Source organism: Podarcis melisellensis, assembly GCF_964234715.1.
Source record: "Podarcis melisellensis genome assembly, chromosome: 5".
NCBI lineage: Eukaryota > Metazoa > Chordata > Lepidosauria > Squamata > Lacertidae > Podarcis > Podarcis melisellensis.
This window is the reverse complement of record NC_138537.1, coordinates 90,954,902-90,979,636: the sequence shown is the minus strand read 5'-3', so window position 1 is coordinate 90,979,636 and position 24,735 is coordinate 90,954,902. Positions and strand designations below refer to the sequence as shown.

The 24,735-nt window shown below is 44.5% G+C and overlaps 1 protein-coding gene across 3 annotated transcripts in view; it reads left to right on the top strand.

Annotated features, from left to right (window-relative positions):
* FGFR3 (fibroblast growth factor receptor 3) overlaps window positions 1-24,735 on the top strand; it is a 61,154-nt gene that overhangs the window by 17,756 nt on the left and 18,663 nt on the right. For 2 of the 3 annotated variants that reach the window (XM_081911724.1, XM_081911723.1), the window contains exons 3-8: window positions 9,164-9,427; window positions 13,417-13,479; window positions 14,852-15,021; window positions 16,645-16,768; window positions 19,113-19,303; window positions 23,035-23,185. In XM_081911724.1, the coding sequence (XP_081767850.1) occupies window positions 9,164-9,427; window positions 13,417-13,479; window positions 14,852-15,021; window positions 16,645-16,768; window positions 19,113-19,303; window positions 23,035-23,185 (963 nt within the window). Of the gene's footprint in view, window positions 1-9,163; window positions 9,428-13,416; window positions 13,480-14,851; window positions 15,022-16,644; window positions 16,769-19,112; window positions 19,304-23,034; window positions 23,186-24,191; window positions 24,337-24,735 lie in introns of all 3 variants that reach the window. The other variant, XM_081911725.1, reaches the window with a different exon arrangement.

Below are 24,735 nucleotides of genomic sequence, written 5' to 3'. Positions count from 1 at the left end.
TTTAAGTGTAGATGACACATGATAGAGTTGCCGTACTGCAGCCGCAAGCAATGTCCAGGTGGAGACTGGCAAAATGTCTGGGGAAATTGCCGGCATTGTTGTTTTTGCCGATTTCCCTCAGAAATAGCTTTAAAATGTCAAATTTCTTTACAATTTTGTACCCAAAAAAGCTCAAAAACTTTGGGCCAAAACAAAAAAGCTCAACAGCTTTGCCCCCCTAAAAAACAAAAAAACCAACTCCAAAGGGGTTCTGCCCAGTGTGTTGTCCACTGTCTTATTAGCCATTTCTTCATGTTAGGCATTTTGTTCTGCCAATGTTGCACAGGATTAGTATTTAGTACTGCAGCTTGCAGACGGAACAATACAATGGTGATAGTGTTGCTATTCCACTTCAGCAGGTCTAGGCTGAGTCTCTTCATTGGCGATCTCCATTCTTGAAGGAAAGAAGACAGTACTGCCATAACTTGGAGTTTGAAAATACTGTCTCAATTTGCATAGTAATAAAAGGTTGTGACAATCTGATGAATGTAGTTAGCACTCTGTGCCTCAGCTAACATACAAAGCAGATGTCTTGGTACACGCTGTACTTTCAGACAAGAAAACTTCTGCAGGAAGCAAGCAGAGCTATTAGGATGGAGGTAAAAGTTGTTGTGAGTCCTCCCCTCCCCCGCCTTTCGTCTTTGCCTCAAGCAAAGTTTGTTTTTAAGCAGACTGTCCAACTGTGCGTTTTATTTCTGAGCCTCATATGTCTTGAAAAAACACTGATTTAAATGTTTTCAATATTTCTGGCAAGTGATTACTAGCGTGGCATTGCTGCCGTTGGCAGATTTGCACTTTAATCTTGCAAAGTGCAAGGGAGTTGAGAGGGAAACAAACAACTGGGAAGACCCTGTAGCTAGTTTGCGTACTTGAATCTCAAGAGAATTAGAATGGAGCTTTGCTGTTCTCCCACAGACCCTGTAATAGTTAGTGCGCTCCTAGATCACAGCCTCGTGCATCTTGGTGTGCCGGGTGGATGGGGTTTGTTGTTGTTGTTGAGTCGTTTAGTTGTGTCCGACTCTTCGTGACCCCATGGACCAGAGCACGCCAGGCCCTCCTGTCTTCCACTGCCTCCCGCAGTTTGGTCAAACTCATGCTGGTAGCTTCGAGAACACTGTCCAACCATCTCATCCTCTGTCGTCCCCTTCTCCTTGTGCCCTCCATCTTTCCCAACATCTTTTCCAGGGAGTCTTCTCTTCTCATGAGGTGGCCAAAGTAATGGAGCCTCAGCTTCAGGATCTGTCCTTCCAGTGAGCACTCAGGGCTGATTTCCTGATGGGGTTTAGTTGCATTGAAAGGGAAAGCAATGAGGAAAAGGGAAAGGAGGACTGGAGAATCGTGTCCCTTCCAGTACACTGAACAGATAGCACAATTAAAATGAAGCGTTCGAATGGTGGGGAGGAGGCTGTAGAGTTGCCCGGTAGAAATAGTCATTTTGCACAGAGATGCCCTACGAATGCCCAAGTGGGAAAATCTCAATAAAAAGGCTTTTGATATTAGTCCCTTTCTGGTGATACAGCAGAGTGTGGGTTGAGATAAAGGGGGCTCAGCATATGGTGGCTACAGCCAAGTTGTTCATTGGTTGCATTTGCGGAGGGAGCAGCCAAGGCAGTATCTTAGCATTGTTAGAAAAAGCAATGTTGCTAAAGTTAAATATGTACCTGTCTTTATGGAGAGCATTGGCAGAAACAGGGACCATAGTGTTGGACTCTTCCATTGAACAATTTTTTTTTAGGTTTTAGCTTGTTTTGCTGTTAAACCTTACATCTTGTTACAGAGATGTTATTTCACAAGTGAACTATATTTCAATGGCATGGGAAATGGTCAAACTTTATTGAATAATACTGTTGTGTATTGAGTCAAAGGATTTTATATCTGTATTATTATTGTCTGTATTTGCATTAGGGTAAAGTAACTGCCTTTTGGTTCCAGAGGGTACAGCTACTATTGGTTCATTTAAGCTGCTGTATTTGGATCCTCTGTCTTATTGGTTTCCTCCAAAAGGCCGGACTGTGATTGCCTGATATTGTTCCCTCCAAAATGTATCCTTTCTAGCTAGTTCCCTGTCCCTATAAATGTAGCTCTCCCCTCCTCAGGTCTCAGTCTTGTTTGCTTTAATAAAGAAGTGTTACTAGAGAACTGTCTCCAGCATATTATGTCAAGAGAGCTGAAATCACAAACCCCACGTCACAACAAATACAATTTGTGAAGTATTGTCTGCCAATCCAAAAGGACAGGGTTTTTGAGGATGAGACGAAGTGATGTGTGAAAAAAGTCGTGATTAAAGGTGTGTTGGATTAGGGGTAGCAGGCTATTACCCTGAATTAGTAATGACTGGTAGTTAACAAGAGTTGGATTCTGCCGTCTCTTGGCTATGGGGCCGGCCCACCCATGAGGCGATGGGAGGTGACTGCCTCAGGTGGCAGAATCCACGGAAGCAGAAGATATTGATGCAGATCTTTATTCAGGCCCACCCCAGAGGCAAGATGAGGCAGCCGATGAGGATCCACAGAAGGAGCAAATCCTGATTCGGATCTTTCTTTCCCACTTCACTCACCCTTCCTTCCCTGGCAGAAGAAGGTGGCGCCATTTTGTGGTTTGCCTCAGGGGCCAAGATGTTTTGAGCCAGGCCTGCTTGACCACACACATTTGCTCAGTTCAGTTATTCTGGTTTCACCGTGAATTCAGTAAGGAAGGCACTCAGTAACCGAACAGGGTTAAAAACAGACAAGAAAGGTGAACATTATATTAACATATTATAATATTTGCTGATGAATTTCAGCCATCATGGGAAACTGCTCAGTATTGAACAGTAATAAACCGGTTGAAAACAGAATTCTAGCAGTATTATTATTATTATATTTTTAAAAATCCCAACATAAGAAACTATGAATAGCTACAGCACTTCCCAGTCCTAAAATCTACTAAATTGCAAGTTTTTCTGAGATTAGGCAGCAGAAAGGCAACTGTGATCCAGACATGAACTGAACTCAACTTGATATTATCGGTTTACTGGAAACAAAACAAAAACTGTCATATTTAGATGGATTTCTTCTGCACCACTCTCTCTTTTAGCATGTGAATAGACTTTACGTTGATAATTCAAGGGTTATGTTCCGGGTCTTTGTGTTCCAATAACTTCCAGCACACTCTTATAACGCATGCTCGTCTTCACCAAAAGATTAGAGCGTGGAACTCTGATTGCTTTGTTAAGAATAAAGTTTTCTCTCTTTGTTTATACAAAAATAACCAGTGCCTCGCTTGACATTGGAAAGCAAATGTTTTCACTCAGTATTACAAATGTTGGCCAACAGCACAACTATCAGGCATCCCCAAACTCGGCCCTCTAGATGTTTTGGGACTGCAACTCCCATCATCCCTGACCACTGGTCCTGTTAGCTAGGGATGATGGGAGTTGTAGTCCCAAAACATCTAGAGGGCTGAGTTTGGTGCCTGCTCTAGATGTACTACCGTATTTTTCACTCCATAAGGCGCACCGGACCATAAGGCGCACCTAGTTTTTGGAGGGGGATATATATATATCTATAGATAGATAGATAGATAGATAGATAGATAGATAGATAGATAGATAGATATAATTTCCCCACCCCCACCCCAGAGAGCTTCTCGGGGCTGCCGGGTTCCCCCCACCCACCCCAAAGAGCAAAGAAGCCAAGACAGAGAGCGGGATGGATCCCGCTCGCAGTCTTGGCTTCCTCTTTAGCCCCGCGCAACCTCTCCAGCCAGGAGAGGCAGCGCAAGGCTAAAGAAGCCAAGACAGCGAGCGCGATCCATCCCGCTCTCTGTCTTGGCTTCTGCCATAGCTGCGCGCAGCCTCTCCCAGCAGGATGTGTGTTTTTATTTAAAATGCATCTCTGGGTTATTTGTGGGGCATAGGAATTCATTCATTATTATTATTTTTTTCAAAATATAGTCCGGCTCCCCACAAGGTCTGAGGGACAGTGGACTCGCCCCCTGCTGAAAAGGTTTGCTGACCGCTGCACTAAATTATGGCTTAGTTAATGTTATGCACAATAGCAGCTGGCGCAGATGCGGCGGTGGTTATCTGACCTCCCGCCACTGGTGTTTCTGCAACTTACTGGGTGATGTGACTAGGATTTTGGTACAGTGCGAACACACCAGCAGGGTGAACTGGATTTGTGCCGCTGGTATATTTGCACTACACTGACTTCCCCATCACATTCCCCCTCCCCGCCTCTGTAAGTTGCAGGAGTTACCTGTGAGCCAGTGTGGTGTAGTGGTTAAGAGCGGTAGATTCGTAATCTGGGGAACCGGGTTCGATTCCCCGCTCCTCCACATGCAGCTGTTGGGTGACCTTGGGCCAGTCACAAGTCTCTGAAGTCTCTCAGCCCCACTCACCTCACAGAGTGTTTGTTGTGGGGGAGGAAGGGAAAGGAGATTGTTAGCCGCTTTGAGACTCCTGAAGGGGAGTGATAAAGCGGGATATCAAAATCTAAACTCTTCTCTCTTCTTCTTCCAATGACAGAGGGTCAGGTAAGAGCCTCTACCTCTCCATGCTGCAAGGATGAATCACAGAAAGCTTTGGGCTCATGCATTGCCCTTTCCTCATTCGGCATGGCTGCAGGGAGGAGTTCAAAAACATTCTCGTCCATATTTAGACTGGCTGCAGCTTGCCATGTCATCTAGACCTGCTCAGTCTTAACTATGGTTTGGGGAAACCAGCCAACCTCAAACCATAATGTATGGAATTGGGTTGCTTTCACTAACCATAGTTAAAATTAGCCACAGTTTAGGGTTCAGATGTCATACTAATCTCTAGTTAATTTAAAACAGGTGGAGCTTCTGATCTCCGCCTTGCAACTATGCCAGCGAAGGAAAGGGAGAAAGTGTACTTTCCCTTGAAACGAAATGACTGCATGCAAAACAGGCCTGTAATTCTCTTTAACAGAATGCGCCTTTGCTAATCTCATGGACACACGTTAGCATGAAGCTCTGCACCTTTCTAAGGAAGGGAGAAATTGGTCCTGGATTTTAAGATTTTCGACATTAAAAAAGAAGTTTTAGTGGTTGGGGGAAATCAGCCAATACATGCATTGGAACTGATGGTTTTAACTAGCTGTGTTGGAAAGCGAATTTCGCTCTGAAAGTAGGACGGTTGTAGCTGGAATGACAATTAATGCCGTGTGGGCAAAATCCCTGCTGGAAGCCGGTATCTGAATAGAACAAGAACTCTGGCTCTTTCTACCGGTTCTCCCCTCCTCTTTCGTGATTTGGCCCTATATTGGCTGTTGAGTGTGGTGGCTTCCATTTTTAATTAGCCAGCTGGGCAAAATTTAGTTCATTGTGTCCCTTCAGTTAATTATCGTGAAACTGTTCTCTCTTCCCCCTCCCCACCCCCATTATAGAGCAGCCTGGGATTTGGCAATCCGGGGTCCAGCATTTTGCTGTTGAGGTATTATTGGGTGCCAGATGTCTGCCTTAACTGAAGATTTGATCTAAGAGAAATTTAATCTAAAAAGGGGCAGAGAAGTCTAGAGGAACAGAGAAAGTATACCTTGCTTCTAGGAAATTGTGAATGCTTGTTATAACATGATCCTATGAATGTTTAATCTGATTTGGGTCCCGCGTTGTTCAATAGGATTTTTTGGAAGTAGCTGTGTATTGGATTGGAGCCTTACCCTTCAAATAAATTATCTTTTATGGAAATTATCTTGTTCAGGAAACACATGGATTACAGAATGGGAAACTTGATTGAAATCAGTCAATCCCAACTAGAGCTCACTTAGTGCAGACACAGACAGCGAATTGTCCTCTACCCTGACCATGTCTACTCATGGGAAGGAGGGGTAGAAGAGGACAACTGTAGCTATTCTGACTGAGACCATGGTTTCATCTAGCCTAAGATGGTCTCCTCTGGCTGGTAACAGTTCTCCAGGTCTCTGGTCTTTCCCAGCCCTGCAACCTGAGAGCATTTCAGCTGGAGATGCCCCAGAGTGCATATGCACTACCACTGAGACATGTTCTCTAATTTAATGGAACAAATGAAAAACCAAAGCTAGCTTCATTCTGGCATTGTGATTCTGTCTTGTAGAAAGCATGTCCAAGGCGGTGCCTGTTTCTTGCAATCTACAGTGGTACCTCTGGTTAAGTACTTAATTCGTTCCGGAGGTCCGTACTTAACCTGAAACTGTTCTTAACCTGAAGCACCACTTTCGCTAATGGGGCTTCCTGCTGCCACTGCGCCGCCGCTGCACAATTTCTGTTCTTATCCTGAAGCAAAGTTCTTAACCTGAAGCACTATTTCTGGGTTCACGGAGTCTGTAACCTGAAGCGTATGTAACCTGAAGCGTACGTAACCCAAGGTACCATTGTATAAGTTTCCTCAAAGGATTCCTCGAGCTATTCCAGAACACCAACCCTATATTGGAAGCTTTCCTGGCCACCAGAAAAGAAAGGGGAGTGAGGGATTTTTGCCCACAACCAAATGCTTGTCGCAGCAGCGGTAGACTGAGACAGAAAGTGGGTCAGGCACGGATTGTGTGACTACCAGAGCCAGCAGTTATAATTTACACAATTGTGTGTGTGTTGAGTGGGAGTTGAACTTTCCAGGAAACTTTCTTTTCTCTAGCTACTTCCTTCCCTAAATTCCCAACAGGAGTTGGAGCAGGTCTCATCAGAAGCAAGTTTTGAATAAAGTTGTTGTTGTTGTTTAGTTGTGTCCTACTCTTTGTGACCCCATGGACCAGAGCACACCAGGCACTCCTGTCTTCCACTGCCTCCCGCAGCTTGGTCAAACTCATGTTCGTAGCTTTGAGAACATTGTCCAACCATCTCATTCTCTGTTGTCCCCTTCTCCTTGTGCCCTCAATCTTTCCCAGTGTCAGGGTCTTTTCCAGGGAGTTTTCTCATCCCATGAAGAAAGTAGAGTTGCCATATTCCCAAAAGTGAACATCTGGACAAAGTTGTTGAGCATTTCTTTCTTTCTTTCTTTCTTTCTTTCTTTCTTTCTTTCTTGTCAAAGTTATTTTTTTGTTATTTATTTATTTATTTATACAACAAGAAAAAACCACACAAAAAACACAAATACCAAATTACACACAAATTACAAAAATAACCATAGACACATAATTTTCTTGGCAAACAATAAAACATCTATTGGTCTTAACACTAAAGACCCAACTTCCCGTCTATTCCATATTTCAAATTCATATTACTTATTGCCAATACACATTTTTTTCATAATTAAACTTATTCTCAATAAATCTAATTTCTTCTATCTACCTAGCAACTATTACTGAAGTTCCTCGAATGCTGCAACAGAATTTAAACTACTATATTTATTTTTCAGATATTCTTTGAAAACCTCCCATTTAGAAACAAATTTCTGTTTTGATTTATTCTTTATTTTTTCTGATAAACCATCTAATTCGGCATATTCTGTCAGCTTTTGGATCCAATCTTGTATAGAGGGGATTTCATTACTCTTCCATTTTGCTGCGATCAAAACTCTTGCTGCCGCCATCGCATATAAAAAGATACCCTTCCTCTTTTGTGGAATATCCAAATCTGTTATTCCCAGGAGGTAGGCCTCTGGTTTTTTATTGAAAGAGATCTTTAGCAAAAATGCTTTCTTGTCAAAGTTATTGAACTACAACAATTGTAAAAGAATTTTTAAATTAAAAAAAATACCCCACTTGCCATACAAGCGGTTTTCACTGATTCAGAGAAAATCTGTCTGGATGCCATTTGAAAGCTTGTTTCCCAGCTGTGTCCAGGTTAATCCGGACATATGGCAGTCCTGAAGAAAGCTCATTTCACAGCCACGCAGAAAGGGAACAGTCTTTCATTGCCTTTGGTTCAGCAACTGTCGTGTGTATAAACAAAGTGGTACCAGGTCTCAGGCTTGCTTGGGAGCTAGGCAACCTATCACAAAGTGCTCTTCAGTTCTCCAGTTTCCTAAAAATGAGAGGAAAAGCAGTCTCTGCATGCCTAGAGGCATCAACATATTTAATTGATGTATTCCACAAATCAGCTCCGGAATGGAAAAGATTCTTGGCAGAGAAGGCAAGAAATATATGCAGGAAAACGAAAGGGTGAGAGATACAGATAAAATAGGAAATCTACTTGTCGGAGAGGGACACGGGTGGCGCTGTGGGTAAAACCTCAGTGCCTAGGACTTGCCGATCGTATGGTCAGCAGTTCGAATCCCCGCGGCGGGGTGAGCTCCCGTCTTTCGGTCCCAGCTCCTGCCCACCTAGCAGTTCGAAAGCACCCCTAAGTGCAAGTAGATAAATAGGTACCGCTTTATAGCAGGAAGGTAAACGGCGTTTCCGTGCGCTGCGCTGGTGCTGGCTCGCCAGAGCAGCTTCGTCACGCTGGCCACGTGACCCGGAAATGTCTTCAGACAGCGCTGGCTCCCGGTCTCTTAAGCGAGATGGGCACCCAACCCCAGAGTCGGTCACAACTGGCCCGTACGGGCAGGGGTACCTTTACTTTACTTGTCAGAAGGAAGCACATAGAAGAAACACTGGTGCCTGTGAAAGGGTGGAGATGAAGGGCAGATGAGCCAGAGGGCAGATGAGTTAGTAGATGAAGGCATGGGAAGGAGAGGAGAGATGGATGACCCAGGACCAGAGGAGAGGAAGCTTGTGACTTGTGAAAAGCAAGGGCAAATAAACAAGAGAGAGACTCTCCTACAGGGCTAAACCACTGAACCTCTTGGGCTTGCTGATCAGAAGGTCGTGGTTCGAATCCCTGCAAAGGGGTAAGCTCCTGTTGCTCTGTCCCTGCTCCTGCCTACCTAGCAGTTCGAAAGCACACCAGTGCAAGTAGATAAATAGGTACCACTGCAGCAGGAAGGTAAATGGCGTTTCCATGCTCTCTGGTTTCCATCACGGTGTTCCGTTGCGCCAGAAGCAATTTAATCCTGCTGGCCACATGACCCAGAAAGTGGTCTGTGGACAAACGCCAGCTCCCTTTGTCTGAAAGCGAGATGAGCACCACAACCCCATAGTCTCCTTTGACTGGACTTAACCGTCCAGGGGTCCTTTACCTTTATACCTAGAATATGGTTATGATCATGTTTAGATATTCTGAGTGAACTAGAATTGTATGGCATCTTTTCCATTTTCTTTCCTTGCAGATTATTTAAGGACCGACACAACATTCCTTGAGGAACTGGTGGTGGGCAGCGGCGAGAATATCGAACTCCTGTGTAACTCTCCGGTCTCTTCTATGTCTGTCTTCTGGTATAAAGATGGCATTGGGATTTCACCTACTAACCGAACTCATCTTGTCCAGAAGTTGTTAAGGATTATCAATGTATCTTACGATGACTCTGGACTGTACAGCTGTAAGCCAAGGCACTCCACTGAAATGCTCAGGAACTTCACAGTACGAGTGACAGGTGAGTTCAATGAAGTCCCCTCACCTCCCGCTTTCTCTCTGCTTTTCTGCCGATCACCTGGTTCCATGCTTACATCTCCAAATGAAAAGTGCATTTTAAAGAGTTTTGCATCTGGTTCTAATCTGATCTGAAAATCAAATTGCTTTGACCAATGTTGTTTGACCAATGTTGTTTCCTTTTTTATATATATAATTTTTATTGATTTTAACATATAAATTATAAAATGTACCACAAAACTTATCACTTATACAATCTTTTTAGACTTCCATCAGCACCTCTGATGATCCACCGTTTTAACCACTTCATTTCTTAACTTTATATTGCCTTTACATCTCTTAACAAATCATCCTTCCTCTTCTCCATTTTTGCAATACTTCCAATAATACTCCTCACAAAACTTCTTGCAAACCTACAAACGTCGTCTGATCTTCACAAATACTTTTCAAATAGTCCCTAAATTTACTCCAGTCTTCCGTGAATTTCTGGTCCCGCCGGTTTCGAATCCTTCCTGTTAGTTTATCTAGTTCTGCATAGTCCATTAACTTCATCCTCCATTCTTCAATCGTCGGTAATTCTCCTTGCTTCCATTTTTGACCAACGTTGTTTCCATCGCATTATCCAACAAAGTTTGTGATACTGTTCAGTCTGCCTAGGTTGCAGCTTCCTGACTTGAAAAGTGTTAGGTTAACAAAGAAGCTACAGACTACTAACTCAGGTTCTGGAATGCTCTCTGTGGAATAACAGGAGGACCCCAGGTGTTTGGACATGGATGCGAATGATTTTTCCACTCTTGTAGTTTGTCTACCTTTGGTCTCACCTGTGGCCCCTAGAAGCTGAAGATGCAACAGCAGCCACTTCTTGGGAATGGCTTTGAATGGCCAGCTAAACTGGGCAAGGGTAGCCCATGGGTCTCAAACCCTTGGATTTCCCCTGCATGTGAAGACAGGTTCTGGCGGATTGAGCAGACGAGGCCAGTTTCTACACCTGCTGTAGAGGGGCAGATGAGGCTCGTCAACCAAAGGTAGCCCATCTAGGAGAAGGAAGGCTCTGGTCCAAACCTCCACTGCCTTGTGGAATATCTTTGGGAGGAGGAGAAGGCTAAGGAGTGAACCCTACACCAGTAAGGAGTGGTGTCCCTAAGACTGTTGGATGGTGCCAACTAAACTGCGGGAGGCAGTGGAAGACAGAAGTGCCTGGCGTGCTCTGGTCCATGGGGTCACGAAGAGTCAGACACGACTAAACAACAACAGTGGAAGCATATTCTCTTGGTACAGGGGCAGTTTTACATTATGCAATGTAAATGAAAGAGTACTGAAAAAAACAATATATTGCTGCATGTTATATATCTTTATTGCCACACCCTCAGCTGGAATGTTACATTCAGGTTGTGGTTTCCAAAGAAATTTTGAATTTCAAGAACTTCCAAAGAGCAGAAGAGAACATTCACAGCAAACGTGGAAGAGCAAAAAGGACCTAGAGATATTTTCATGTTACGACAACAGACTGTAAATATAGAGTCCATGTAGCTGCACGGGGGCAATAAACATGATCTTGCTTGTTTTTTTTTTCATTAGCAGTGCTGGGCTCTTGGCAATGGGGAATTCTAATACGAACATTTTTTTGCCAAGCTGATTTCCTCAGCAAAACCACTTTTATATTGGTCATCGACAAGCCGCCAACTTAAAACCAGCTTGGGAGCCTTTCAAAACTGTGAAAACGGAAATGATTAGAATGTGCCAATTGAACTTATTGTTAAACAAAAACAAAAACCCAACAACCTCCAATTGGTTTACAAAATATAGATGGTAAAATCAAGAAAAATTCACAACCCCACTTTAAGGCGTACAAAAATTAAAAGTTAAAATACTAAAACAGATTAAAATTACCTCAACTTTCTAAGCATATGGGTAGGCTTGTGTATACAAGTACTGTATTTTTTGCTTTATAAGAGTCACTTTTTCCCTCCTAAAATGTAAGGGGAAATGTGTGTGCCTCTTATGGAGCGAATGCAGGCTGCACAGCTATCCCAGAAGCCAGAACAGCAAGAGGGATTGCTGCTTCCACTGCACAGCGATCCCTCTTGCTGTTCTGGCTTCTGAGATTCAGAATATTATTTTTCTTGCTTTCCTCCTCCAAAAACTAGGTGCGTCTTGTGGTCTGGTGCGTCTTATAGAGCGAAAAATATGGTATGTCTTAAACAGGTACTGAAAAGAGTACAGTAAAGGCAGCTGCGTGATCTCAATAGGCAGGGGGTTCCAAAGTTGTAGGTGCTTCCACACTAAACGAGAGAGTTCTTATGAAAGGGGACCTGTGCGTTGCCCCTGTTTATTTTGGATGAGAGTTGACATGAAATAGATTTTTTTATAAATATCAAAGACGATACATTTTCATTCTTTTTATTTGAGTTTTTAAAAGCAGACTACAAAAACCTCAGTCAATAGGTTGCCTTGTAGTTATATTATGTGTAGCAGCCACCCAAGCGATCTGGATGAAACGCCTTCCTTTCAGTTTTTCCATTCTTTTACTCATGTGGGTGCTTGTCATTTCACCAGATTTCTTCCGGGACAATTTCTTTGGGCACATCTTTGCTCAAACTGTTTATATATAAAGGTTTTCTGACCATCCTCATTTTGTAGAAAAGTGCAAACAAACGGGGACATTGTTCTTTTTATGGTGGAATTGAGATTTTGGTTGGTTTTCATTTGCGCCTTTTAACAGAAGTGGCTAAGTAGAGTGGAACAACCATCCCAACTTCCCAGCAATTGCATCACTATTTCTTACTGGTCAGGTGAAGAGGTCTGTCTTAGCTGATCGCAGACTAAATGTGAGCCAACAGTTGATTTGACACCTAAAAACATCAGTCTTGAAAGACCTACATTGGCTCCCAGTACGTTTCCGAGCACAATTCAAAGTGTTGGTGCTGACCTTTAAAGCCCTAAACGGCCTCGGTCCAGTATATCTGAAGGAGCGTCTCCTCCCCCATCGTTCTGCCCAGACACTGAGGTCCAGCGCCGAGGGCCTTCTGGCGGTTCCCTCATTGCGAGAGGCCAAGTTACAGGGAACCAGGCAGAGGGCCTTCTCGGTAGCGGCGCCCGCCCTGTGGAACGCCCTCCCATCAGATGTCAAAGCGATAAACAACTACCTGACATTCAGAAGACATCTGAAGGCAGCCCTGTTCAGGGAAGTTTTTAATATGTGACATTTTAGTGTATTTTTCATCTTTGTTGGAAGCCGCCCCGAGTGGCTGGGGAAACCCAGCCAGATGGGTGGGGTACAAATAATAAATTATTATTATTATTATTATTATTATTATTATTATTATTATAAAAAAGCTATTGCAGTCTTAAGCTGCATAAACAGAAGTTGTGTCCAGATAGCAAGAAATAATAATTCCACTGTCCTTTACTGGTCTTGCTGTATTTTGAGTACAGTGGTACCTTGGTTTATTAACTTAATCCATTCTGGAATTCCGTTCTTAAACCAAAGCTGTTCTTAAACCAAGGAGTGCTTTCCCTTATGAGGCCTCCCGCTGCCAATCCCCTTCCACCATTCGGATTCCATTCTTAGACTGAGGTAAAGTTCACAAACCGGGACGCTACTTCTGGTTTTGCGGAGTTTGTAAACCGAATAATTCGTAAACAGTTCTTAAACCGAGGTACCACTGTACTGCCTCTAGTTCAGAATGCCCTGCTTTAAGTAGGACATTGATAGAACTGAACCACCTGCGGTTTTTAATCCCCTTTGTTCTGAAGATCATTATTGTTATTCTGGGCTTAGCCGTACCGTATCCCTGTGTTTGTGGATGAGTGGATTTTTGTGTTAGTAAGTTCAGAAGTAAAAGTTGAGTTCAGAAGATCACAGCTTTATTGGGATAACATTGGGATGTGCCAATTAATATGTTTTGATAATGAAAAATCATTGCAGGAAGGAATTGAAAATGTTGCCTCCACAAAATGTAATTTCCACCCCTCCCTTGCGTCTCTTTCAAGATTGTCCATCGTCAGGTGATGATGAAGAAGAAGATGAAGATGAAGATGACTCTGAAGATGGAGGTAAATATCTGGGCTTTGGGACAGTAATTCTCAAGAATGCTTATACTAGCTAAACTATTGGCATCAATTGGGCTTGGAACTGTTGGAATCATTGGTGCAGATGGGGGGGGGGGGGAGATTGGCACATAGGCTCCAGTGATTTCAACCTTTGTTTTACAATATCTAGCACTGAATCAAAACTTTTCAGTGTTTCAATGTTTTTACTGTTATCTTTTTGAGTGGTTATGCTACTCCACCAAAGACCTCAATTTCCTCAATTGTTTTCTAAGGGCAGCAATCCATTCTTCACTAGGACCTTAATCTGATGCTAAGTTGGCATAGCGTTTGTTTTTCAATTCACTGAGGTCACTTTGGAGCCGTTTCAGTTCTTTCAAGAATCGGGTCTCATCAGCAAGCTTCTCCAAGGCTCACATAACAACTACCTTGCTCTTTCCCAACCTATGAAAAAGCCTCTCCTCCTCCAGGAGGGGAGGGGTTGTGAGCGGGAGACGATTCCCGCGTCCTGCAGGGGGCATTTGCCCCCTGCTTCAACTCAACTCCAGGGCTGGCGCGCCATGCCCCTCCCCGGTTGGGCATCCAGTAGGGAAGCTTGGCGGGGGGGGTGGCTTGCCACTCAAATGCGGCCGCGCCAGCCATCCCCTCCAATGCACACACATTTTCTTCGAGTCACCCACCCTCCACTCCCTTTTAGAGTTAGCTTTCCTGAGACTTTGCTATGGACCTCTGGTTGGTCGCCCTGTTTAACCAGGGGGCCTGGTAGGAGTTTTTTCCAATTGGCTAAATTGGCCCAGCCTCTTGGTTTTTTTCGCCTACCTCGTAGCAACCGTCACAACTTTCGTGGTATTTGGCGGTTAGGCATTGGAATGTGTTGTTGGTGTTTCGGGGGGCAAGGTGTGGCCATCGCCTACCCCAATAATTTTGGGTATTCCGCTAAAGGAATCCGGTGTTCGTGGATCCTGTCCGATGCCTGTGTGGCGGGGGGCCATGGCACGACCCTCGGTGAGATCAGGAGAGAGCCTATAGTTGGATTAGCATCAACAGACTCCACCTTCTGGTGAATAAACCCCCCTTGGGCTCACCCCACTACGAGTGGGTGGAGTCTAAAGTTCCTTGGTCCAATGCCTAAGCCAATACATTCTCACATGCTGTAATCAATAAAGTTGTGGCCTTTTCCTTACCCATTAACCTTACATACTGTGTCCTCGTGTCTTTATTCCCCAAGCGGGGATCGGGTCCTCGAATCACAACAATGATTTTGCTGAAACTAAATCTAGCTGTAGCAGTTTGGCCGCTGTTCCACATAATAGATCACATCACAGGATCGCCAACGGACATGGTGTGTTTCTTCAGTTGCTCTGCTTTGTGTCTACAGTTGCTCCTTACTGGACCCGTCTTGAGATAATGGATCGAAAGCTTCTGGCTGTTCCTGCTGCAAACACTGTTCGCTTTCGTTGCCCGGCTGCTGGGAATCCCTCTCCTTCTATACACTGGCTGAAAAATGGCAAAGAATTCAAAGGAGAGCACCGTATTGGGGGCATCAAAGTAAGACGTCAGCGGTCTAAATATCGATTTCGTCCATTCCTTAAACTCCATCTCTGAAAACCTCCTGGAATTGTTGCACCTGAAGTTTTGCTCACTGAACAATTTTGAAAGGGCAATTGGATATGGGATCCACCACTTTCACACCATAGATTATTCCCTTTCCAGTCTGTGCTTCTTGATAGCCAAACTGGTTTGAAGATTCTCTCCTTGGGTATAATTTTTAGAATGCAAAATGTGATGGGGATACTGTCATAAATTGAATATATTGGTGAGACAGTTGAAGCACATGCACAACGTTGTAGGTATCCCCCCCCCACACACACACACCCCAATGTATTTGGATGAATTATTAGATTCAGGTTGTTCTTGAATCATTCAGCCAGGACACTGAGGTCCAGCTCCGAGGGCCTTCTGGCGGTTCCCTCACTGCGAGAAGTGAGGTTACAGAGAACCAGGCAGAGGGCCTTCTCGGTAGTGACACCCTCCCATCAGATGTCAAGGAAATAAACAACTATCTGACTTTTAGAAGACATCTGAAGGCAGCCCTGTTTAGAGGAGTTTTTAATGTTTGATGTTTTATTGTGCTTTTAATATTCTGTTGGAGCTGCTCAAAGTGGCTGGGGAAACCCAGCCAGATGGGCAGGGTATAAATAAATTATTATTATTATTATTATTATTATTATTATTATTATTATTATTATTTATTTATTATTATTATTATTATTATTATTATTATTATTATTATGTTCCCCAACCCCTAGTTGCAGCCCATTTACAAATTTCGTGAGAATTTTCCTATGTTGCTGAATCTAGTGTATGTACAAAAAATACCAGGAAGCATGTCTGCCACTTCGACAAATCAAAGTAATACTTTTAGCTTTAAACCATTTGCTGTGATTAACATCCTGCGGAATTAAATGAATGCTCATTCCTCAAAAGTTTGCTTGGTTCATGTGAATAATCCACAATCCCATTTATTGGGCCCTATAAAAGGAGAGTGGGGTTTTTTTGGGGGGAGGGGGTTCAAGAGTTGTTTTGGTTGTGATCAAATACTTCTTCCTGACCATTCTGATGTAGGAAATTACTGAAGTTTTGTTTGAGATTAATTCTCACATTAACTGGCTGCAGACTACATACCATATTTTTCGCTCTATAAGATGCAACAGACCACAAGACGCACCTAGTTTTTGGAGGAGGAAAACAAGAAAAAAAATATTCTGAATCTCAGAAGCCAGAACAGCAAGAGGGATCGCTGCGCAGTGAAAGCAATAATCCCTCTTGCTGTTCTGGCTTCTGGGATAGCTGCGCAGCCTGCATTCATCCCATAAGACGCACACACATTTCCCCTTACTTTTTAGGAGGGAAAAAGTGAGTCTTATAGAGCGAAAAATACGGTATTTAACAACATAGGAATAGGTTTCCATCAGGATATTAAACTTTTGATAGAAAGTCTTTAAAATGGGATCAGAGCTGAGATTGACTCGGCTTCCTTGTTGCTTTAGTACTTTTAACAACCAGGTTCCCAATCTGATTTCCTTTTGCCGTATTTCACTTCACTCTCTTCTGAGATAGATCCTGCAAAGGAGGCTGATTTGTGGTTATTCTTCATTTCCCCCTCTGCAGTTGCGACATCAGCAATGGAGCCTCGTCATGGAAAGTGTGGTTCCATCAGATCGAGGCAACTACACCTGTGTGGTGCGGAATAAATATGGCATCATTTGGCATACCTACCAGCTTGATGTTCTTGGTAAGTGTTCTTACTGCCTGTTTGCAACAGGTGGACAGTGTTACTCAGGTGGCTTGGAGCTGAGGGTGGATGTGATTTAGTTCCTTCCCGCTGGGCTTTCCACTTACTGGCCTAGTAGTCACGAGCCTGCACAACTGCAGCCTCCGGAATTCAAGGGCAGCCTCACATACAGTGAATTGTTGTTGTTGTTGTTTAGTCGTGTCCGACTCTTCGTGACCTCCTGGACCAGAGCACGCCAGGCACTCCTGTCCTCCACTGCCTCCCACAGTTTGGTCAAACTCATGCTGGTAGCTTCGAGAACACTGTCCAACCATCTTGTCCTCTCTCGTCCCCTTCTCCTTGTGCCCTCCATCTTTCCCAACATCAGGGTCTTTCCCAGGGAGTCTTCTCTTCCCATGAGGTGGCCAAAGTATTGGAATCTCAGCTTCAGGATCTGTCCTTCCAGTGAGCACTCAGGGCTGATTTCCTTCAGAATGGATAGGTTTGATCTTCTTGCAGTCCATGGGACTCTCAAGAGTCTCCTCCAGCACCAGAATTCAAAAGCATCAATATTTGGCGACCAGCCTTCTTTATGGTCCAGCTCTCACTTCCATACATCCCTACTGGGAAAACCATAGCTTTGACTATACGGACCTTTGTTGGCAAGGTGATGTCTCTGCTTTTTAAGATGCTGTCTAGGTTTGTCATTGCTTTTCTCCCAAAAAGCAGGCATCTTTTAATTTCGTGGCTGCTGTCACCATCTGCAGTGATCATGGAGCCCAAGAAAGTAAAATCTCTCACTGCCTCCATTTCTTCCCCTTCTATTTGCCAGGAGATGATATGACCAGTAGCCATGATCTTAGTTTTTTTGATGTTGAGCTTCAGACCATATTTTGCGCTCTCCTCTTTCACCCTCATTAAGAGGTTCTTTAATTCCTTAAGAGGTTCTTTAATTCCATACAGTGCATTACAGTCGTCCAAAGGGACTGGGGCTTGCATATGGCTTATGCAACGTACTCTGACTGCAGAATTTGGATTCCCTTGGGGCTGAATGGATATTTGTTGATGCTGCCTCTGCAGAGCCCTGTCTTTTGTTATCTCTCTCTTTCTGGCTGTTAGGTCATAGCTATATGTGGCCAAGAGAACTGGGTCTGGAGTCAACATGCAGCAAATGTTAGGGCCCGGGGTGCTCAGAGGAACCTTTGGTGGTTAAGCCACCACCCCCTTCTTAACTTTTTTCTTTTGGCCCAGAATTCATCAGAGAAGTGTAAAACCAAGTGACTGCAGTCCCTTTTCTCAGTGCTTTTCTGTCAAATGTTGGGCTCAGTGCCATCACCTGTCTCTGGCTCCCAAGGATGCTGGCCCTGGAGATAATTATTTTGCTTTGAGAAAAGCCTCCACTGCCCAGTATTATTTTAATTTACCTTCCTTGTGTGATTCTGCTGAGCATATACCTGTCTGTCTTATGGTCTGAGCTTAGACCGAGACTGTATTGCTGCCATGCTGATGTAAAAAGGTAAAGGACCCCTGAAAGTTAAGTCCAGTCATGAACGACTCTGGGTTTGCGGCGTTCATCTCGCTTTACAGGCCAAGGGAGCTGGCAATTGTCCGCAGACAGTTTTTCTGGGTCATGTGGCCAGCATGACTAAGCCGCTTCTGGTGAAACCAGAGCAGCGCACGGAAATGCCGTTTACCATCCTGCCGGAGTGGTATCTATTTATCTATTAATAAATATTTAGCTATTCATTTATTAATAAAGAATAATATTTATTTATTTATATTTATTAATAAATATTTAGCTATTTATTTAAAGGTAAAGGGACCCCTGACCATTAGGTCCAGTCGTGACCGACTCTGGGGTTGTGGCACTCATCTCGCTTTATTGGCTGAGGGAGCCGGCGTACACCTTCTGGGTCATGTGGCCAGCATGACTAAGCCGCTTCTGGTGAACCAGAGCAGTGCACGGAAACACCGTTTACCTTCCCGCTGGAGCGGTACCTATTTATCTACTTGCACTTTGACGTGCTTTTGAACTGCTAGGTTGGCAGGAGCAGGGACTGAGCAACGGGAGCTCACCCCGTCGCGGGGATTCAAACCGCCGACCTTCTGATCGGCAAGCCCTAGGCTCTGTGATTTAACCCACAGCCCCACCATGGATGCTTAATCTGAGATTCTTCACTTTATAGAATAACAAGTCAAAGCACCAATATCATCTTGCCATAAATCAGTTGCACTGCAATTGTTTACAGCGAATCTTTCCTCTGATTGAATTCACACAGCAGCATTCAAAGGCTTTCCAGAAATCAGGTTCTCGATGAACGACTGGAAAAGAGCCAGCTCATTCCTCCTTTCTTTTCTTCTGCAGAAAGATCACCCCACCGTCCTATTCTCCAGGCAGGCTTGCCTGCTAACCAGACTGTGGTGATTGGGAGTGATGTTAAATTCCTGTGCAAAGTGTACAGCGATGCCCAGCCTCACATCCAGTGGCTGAAACACGTGGAGGTCAATGGAAGCAAATATGGACCAGATGGGACTCCATATGTCACCGTCCTAAAGGTTTGTACACAACAACACATCCCCTCTCTGGCCATTGCATGCTAGAGTTTGACCTCTTGAGGCAGTGAATACCTCTGGAACATCTTGATTTGGGCATTGTTGACGCTAATGGCACATACCTTAAAAGCAGGCAGAAAGCCATCTATCACTCTCATTTCCACCCAAATTTGCAGGTACATTTGGGGGGGAATCTTCTGCAAAATCCAAAATATGGTAGGGCTACTACCAGACTTGTGACAAGCTTGTATAGCATAATGGTTAAGAGACTGCAGCTGGAATCCTAATCCCATTTGAGAGCCAGTGTGGTGTAGTGGTTAAGAGCGGTAGTCTCGTAATCTGGGGAACCGGGTTCGCTTCCCCGCTCCTCCACATGCAGCTGCTGGGTGACCTTGGGCCAGTCACACTTCTTTGAAGTCTCTCAGCCCCACTCACCTCACAGAGTGTTTGTTGTGGGGGAGGAAGGGAAAGGAGAATGTTAGCCGCTTTGAGCCTCCTTAAAGGGAGTGAAAGGCGGGATATCAAATCCAAACTCCTCTTCTTCTTCATTTACCTAGAAGTAGGCTGCAACGACTTTAATAGAACTTTCTGAGAAGATATGGTTAGGATTGCATCAGTCAGGAAATCTCTGGTTGAGCCTCGCTCCTGCCACGATCTCGTTAGCTGGTCTTAGGCAAGCCACCCCTTCTTAGCCTCAAATCCCAGCATTCCCTGTCATGCAACAGAGAAGTTTATACTAACTTGCCTTACAGAGTCATTGTAAGTATTGCAGCTGGATAACACACGTTGAAAGCTTGAATCATAGACCCATAGAATTGTATGTTTGGGAGGGACACCAGCGGTCATCTAGTCCAAACCCCTACAATGGTAGGAATCATTTGAAAACACGGTCCAAATGAAAAAGAGGGATAATTATTCTTACTTTAAAGGATCATTATTAGGTAACAGGATTTCAGATTTAGCATCTGATTCAGCAAACAAGAGGCACACCCTATTTCCTCTCCTACATGATTAACTCCTTTGCCAAATAATATACAGGAAAAGTGCATTACGGTGCTTGTCATATTAGGGATGTGGTATGTTTGTATGAAGGGACGCGGGTGGCGCTGTGGGTTAAACCACAGAGTCTAGGACTTGCCGATCAGAAGGTCAGCGGTTCGAATCCCCGCGTCGCTCGGTCCCTGCTCCTGCCAACCTAGCAGTTCGAAGTGCAAGTAGATAAATAGGTACCACTCCGGCGGGAAGGTAAACGGCGTTTCCGTTTGCTGCTCTGGTTCACCAGAAGCGGCTTAGTCATGCTGGCCACTTGACCCGGAAGCTGTACGCTGGCTCCCTCAGCCAATAAAGCAAGATGAGCACCGCAACCCCAGAGTCTGTCACGACTGGACCTAATGGTCAGGGGTCCCTGTACCTTTACCTTTATGTTTGTATGGAGAGTGATGGAATGTAAGCGCTCCCTCTCGCTGTTCTAGCTTCTGGCTTAGCCACACTCTGTCCCTTCCCCCACCTCCCGGAAAAGCCCCCAAGAGCCGCGCTTCCTTTAAAGAGCCACGTGGAGCGTGTGTGTGGCTCTTGGGGGCTTTTCCCCAAGGAGGGAGAAAGGCAGTCCATCAGTGACAGGCTGCCCTTCTCCATCCTCGTGGGAAAAGCCTGCAGGCGTCACACACATGCTCCACGCTGCTCTTTAAAGGGAGCGCTGAGCAGAGCCTGGGATGCATACAGGCTCTGCTCAGCACTCCCTTTAAAGAATATTTTTTTTCTTGCATTCCCCCTCTAAAGACTAGGTGCATCTTATGGTCAGGTGCGTCTTATGGGGAGAAAAATACGGTAATACTTCAGCAGATAAATGATAAAAGGCGAGATAATATGGATCCTTAAAACACCCCATAGGCAAGGATCCACGGGGTGGGGCAGCAGTCTGCCAACTGATCCTGAGATCCCTCTTTAAAAATGACAGGGAAACTCTGCTCCCAAAAATACCGTATTTTTCGCACCATAGGACGCACTGGACAATAGGACGCACCTTGTTTTAGAGGGTGGAGAACAAGGGGAAAAAATTCTCCCCCTCTCTGCCCAGCACCCCTTCAGTGAAGCGGCAGGAGGCGCTGCGCAGAAAGGGGGAGAATTTCCCCCCTCTTGTTCTCCCGCTCTAAAACAAGGTGCCCTTTAAGGTGCATTCAGGCGGCCCCTCTCGCTCTCCAGGCTTCAGGTTCCTTTTGACCTGCTCTTTGGGGCTGGCAGGGGGAAGCCCACCACCAGCCCCAAAGAGCAGGTCCTGGAGCAGCGGAAAGGCGCAGCGGAGAGGCTCCTGCCATAGCCGCACGTCACCTCTCCAGCCGGGAGAGGGTTGGGGGCTATGGCGTCTTCGCTCCATAGAACGCACACACATTTCCCCTTCATTTTTGAAGGGGAAAAAGTGCGTCCTATAGAGCGAAAAATACGGTATGCATGAGGACTGGATGCAGTTTTTATAGCTGGCCATAGCTCCATCTGCTTGTGTTTGTGAGCTTGCATTTGGCTTTCTCAGCTCTTCGTGTCCAGCTCCAGCAAAACTACATTTCTGACATACCTTTGAGGCATCCAAGCAAGTACTGTTCTCTTGGAAGATCATGAAGATCTCATGATCTTTACGCAAGCCGAACATCAGGACCTTGGCAGATCACTCAGCAGCCTGGGTGCAAGTGAAGCAGGCAAATTGAACCATTCCCCAGGCCCACAGTGAATCCCAGACACTTGCTGAGTTTTCCCCGCTGCCTAAACCACGATCACGGCCACGGGCTTCTAGCACAGCCTTAACCAACCTGGCAACCTCTCTAAATATTTTGGGCTACAACTCCCATAAGCCCCAGCCATCACAGAGCTGAATTAAGTCCGTTCGGAGTCCATCTTGAGGACCTCCAGGTTCGTGAAGTCTGACCAAGATGGATTCCTTTTCATTCTTCGCTTTAGTCTGTCTGACACAACCCGTGTCTTGACTAGATTTGGCCAGCTAAGGATATTTGCAAATAACAAGCAAATCAGCATGAAGATGACCCTTCAGGGAGGGGTAGCCAACATTCAGTAATGGGAGCTGGAGACTCATCAGTACAGTGGTACCTCAGGTTACATATGCTTCAGGTTACATACGCTTCAGGTTACAGACTCCGCTAGCCCAGAAATAGTGCTTCAGGTTAAGAACTTTGCTTCAGGATGAGAACAGAAATCGGGCGGCAGCAGCAGGAGGCCCCATTAGCTAAAGTGGTGCTTCAGGTTAAGAACAGTTTCAGGTTAAGAACAGACCTCCGGAACGAATTAAGTACGTAACCCGAGGTACCACTGTATTGGCTATCCCTGTTTTAACCACTCTAACCCTGGTCCCCCAGGTGAACGTGAAAGGAAATCTCCGTTAGTAGCTGCAACACTTACTGGCTTGTCAGGTGCAAGTAAACTCTGAAAACTGCAGCAAATTGAAGGGAGCTCATTTTTAAAAACGAGAACCTTCAGCTGAAGAAAATTTTCAAATGATCAGCTTCACAAGCTGCTTAAAAAATGAAAGAAAGAAACTCCAGTTTGGGGGGGTGGGGACAGGACGCAGAATTTGTCTCCCTAGCAAAATCAGAGAGTCCCTTTTGGTCAAGTAATGTGTACATGTTTAAAAAAGAGCCAAGAAGCAGAAATTCAGTCCTGTCTGTCTAATGTGTGATGCAGAGATATTGTTTGGTTTACTGAAGTTGAGGTTTCTGTCTATTCTGCAGTCTCTGATCAGTGCAAACGCTGAAGCCGATGCTTACCTAAATTTGTCTAAAGTGACAGAACAAGATGAAGGCGAATATCTATGTAGAGCCAACAATTTCGTAGGCAGAGCCGAAAAATCATTTTGGCTCCACATTGACAAATCAAAACCAGGTAAACCCTCGACTCTGTCCCAAAGGCTTAGCAACTGCAAGAATGAGCTGTAGTGCTTGAAGATGCTAGTCGTTTTAAAAATTAATATTTTGTAGTCTTTCCTGTGTATGTCATGATGTCACTACTTATATATTAAGATAATAAAATGCTTTTTAAAAAAAAACAAATCAGTTGCAAAGGAAAAATTCCCACATTGATGACTGTCTGGCTTTGCTCATTACATCTTTATCGCTTTGAGTTGCATGTTAACGACCTGAACTCTCATAACCTTATTATAATTTATAGATAGGCTTTACCGATTTCATTGTTCGTTGAACTCTAAAAATCTCCTGCACATCAAATTCAGGTATCAGGGAGGAAGAGAAAACTTCCCTGCAGTTAAAACAATGTACAGGCCAGTAACTGAAAGATCTCTGACGGAAACTGAGAAAGAGGGAGACAATTCCTTCTGCAGCTTACATCAGGAATCTTTCAGTAATTTGGCATGTAAGTGTGATGAAAATCACCAGAAGTGGGGAACGAGTTACAAGTCGCTGGTTTCAAATTTGATGTTTGGGTGGGCTGGGGGGAAATCCTGATCAATTTTACATTTTTAAAAGTTAAGCTCTCTTTACCCCCATGCTTAACTCATTACTCACATTAACTGCATTTTATCCTTGCTCCTTGCCCTTACTTACTCTCTTTCCCTGTCTCCCTGCCCAGCCATACTAACCAAAAGACAGTCATATATATGTGGAGGAAATTTTTTCATTCTTACGCTTTTGCTTGCATGCATTATTAGTGGGACAGAGTAAGAGCCTGGTGAAGGGAACTCCTTGCTTTTTAAACAACTGGTTGTGGTAGGGCATGAGGACAAGCTACTGGCCTCTCAGATATTGTAAATCTGCTTTTGAAATTTGCCTGAGCATCCATGTTGCCTTCTCTGGAAATTTGGCTTTGGAATCCTGTGGGTTTCCCCTTCCCCCCTTCCTTCTTTATCTTGTGTATTTTTTTTCTCCCTCCATAGACAGCAGGTGTTAACAAAACAGATAAGGAGCTAGAAATTCTGTACTTACGCAATGTTACTTTTGAGGACGCTGGGGCATATACTTGTCTTGCTGGGAATTCTATTGGGTTTACACACCATACTGCTTGGCTGACGGTTTTACCAGGTACTTCGGCTCTGTCACTTTTTCCCTTTCCTTTCTTAAGGGCCTCGGCACCCACTTCCGAAATACCAAATTCTTGAGCGGTAGATGAGTGTTACTCTCATAGCCAGCTTGCGTTGAAGCACACGTCACCTTTTCTGCGATATGTAACTTGTTAACCAAGTTGGCAGTAAATTTCTCACTCCAGAATGAAGTTGCATCTAAGTGGGCAGGTGCAATGCTCATGGCTCAGTCTCAAAATGGCCGTCATCTACTGAGATGTGATGCACAATTTTACCTCCATAGTACCACCAGTTTGTTTCAGACTATGTGCCGCTCAAGCATTTGACATTTCTGTATCTTGACTTTATGAATCGGGTGGCTTTTAATATCATTGAATCTAATTAAAAGTGCTTCTTTGGC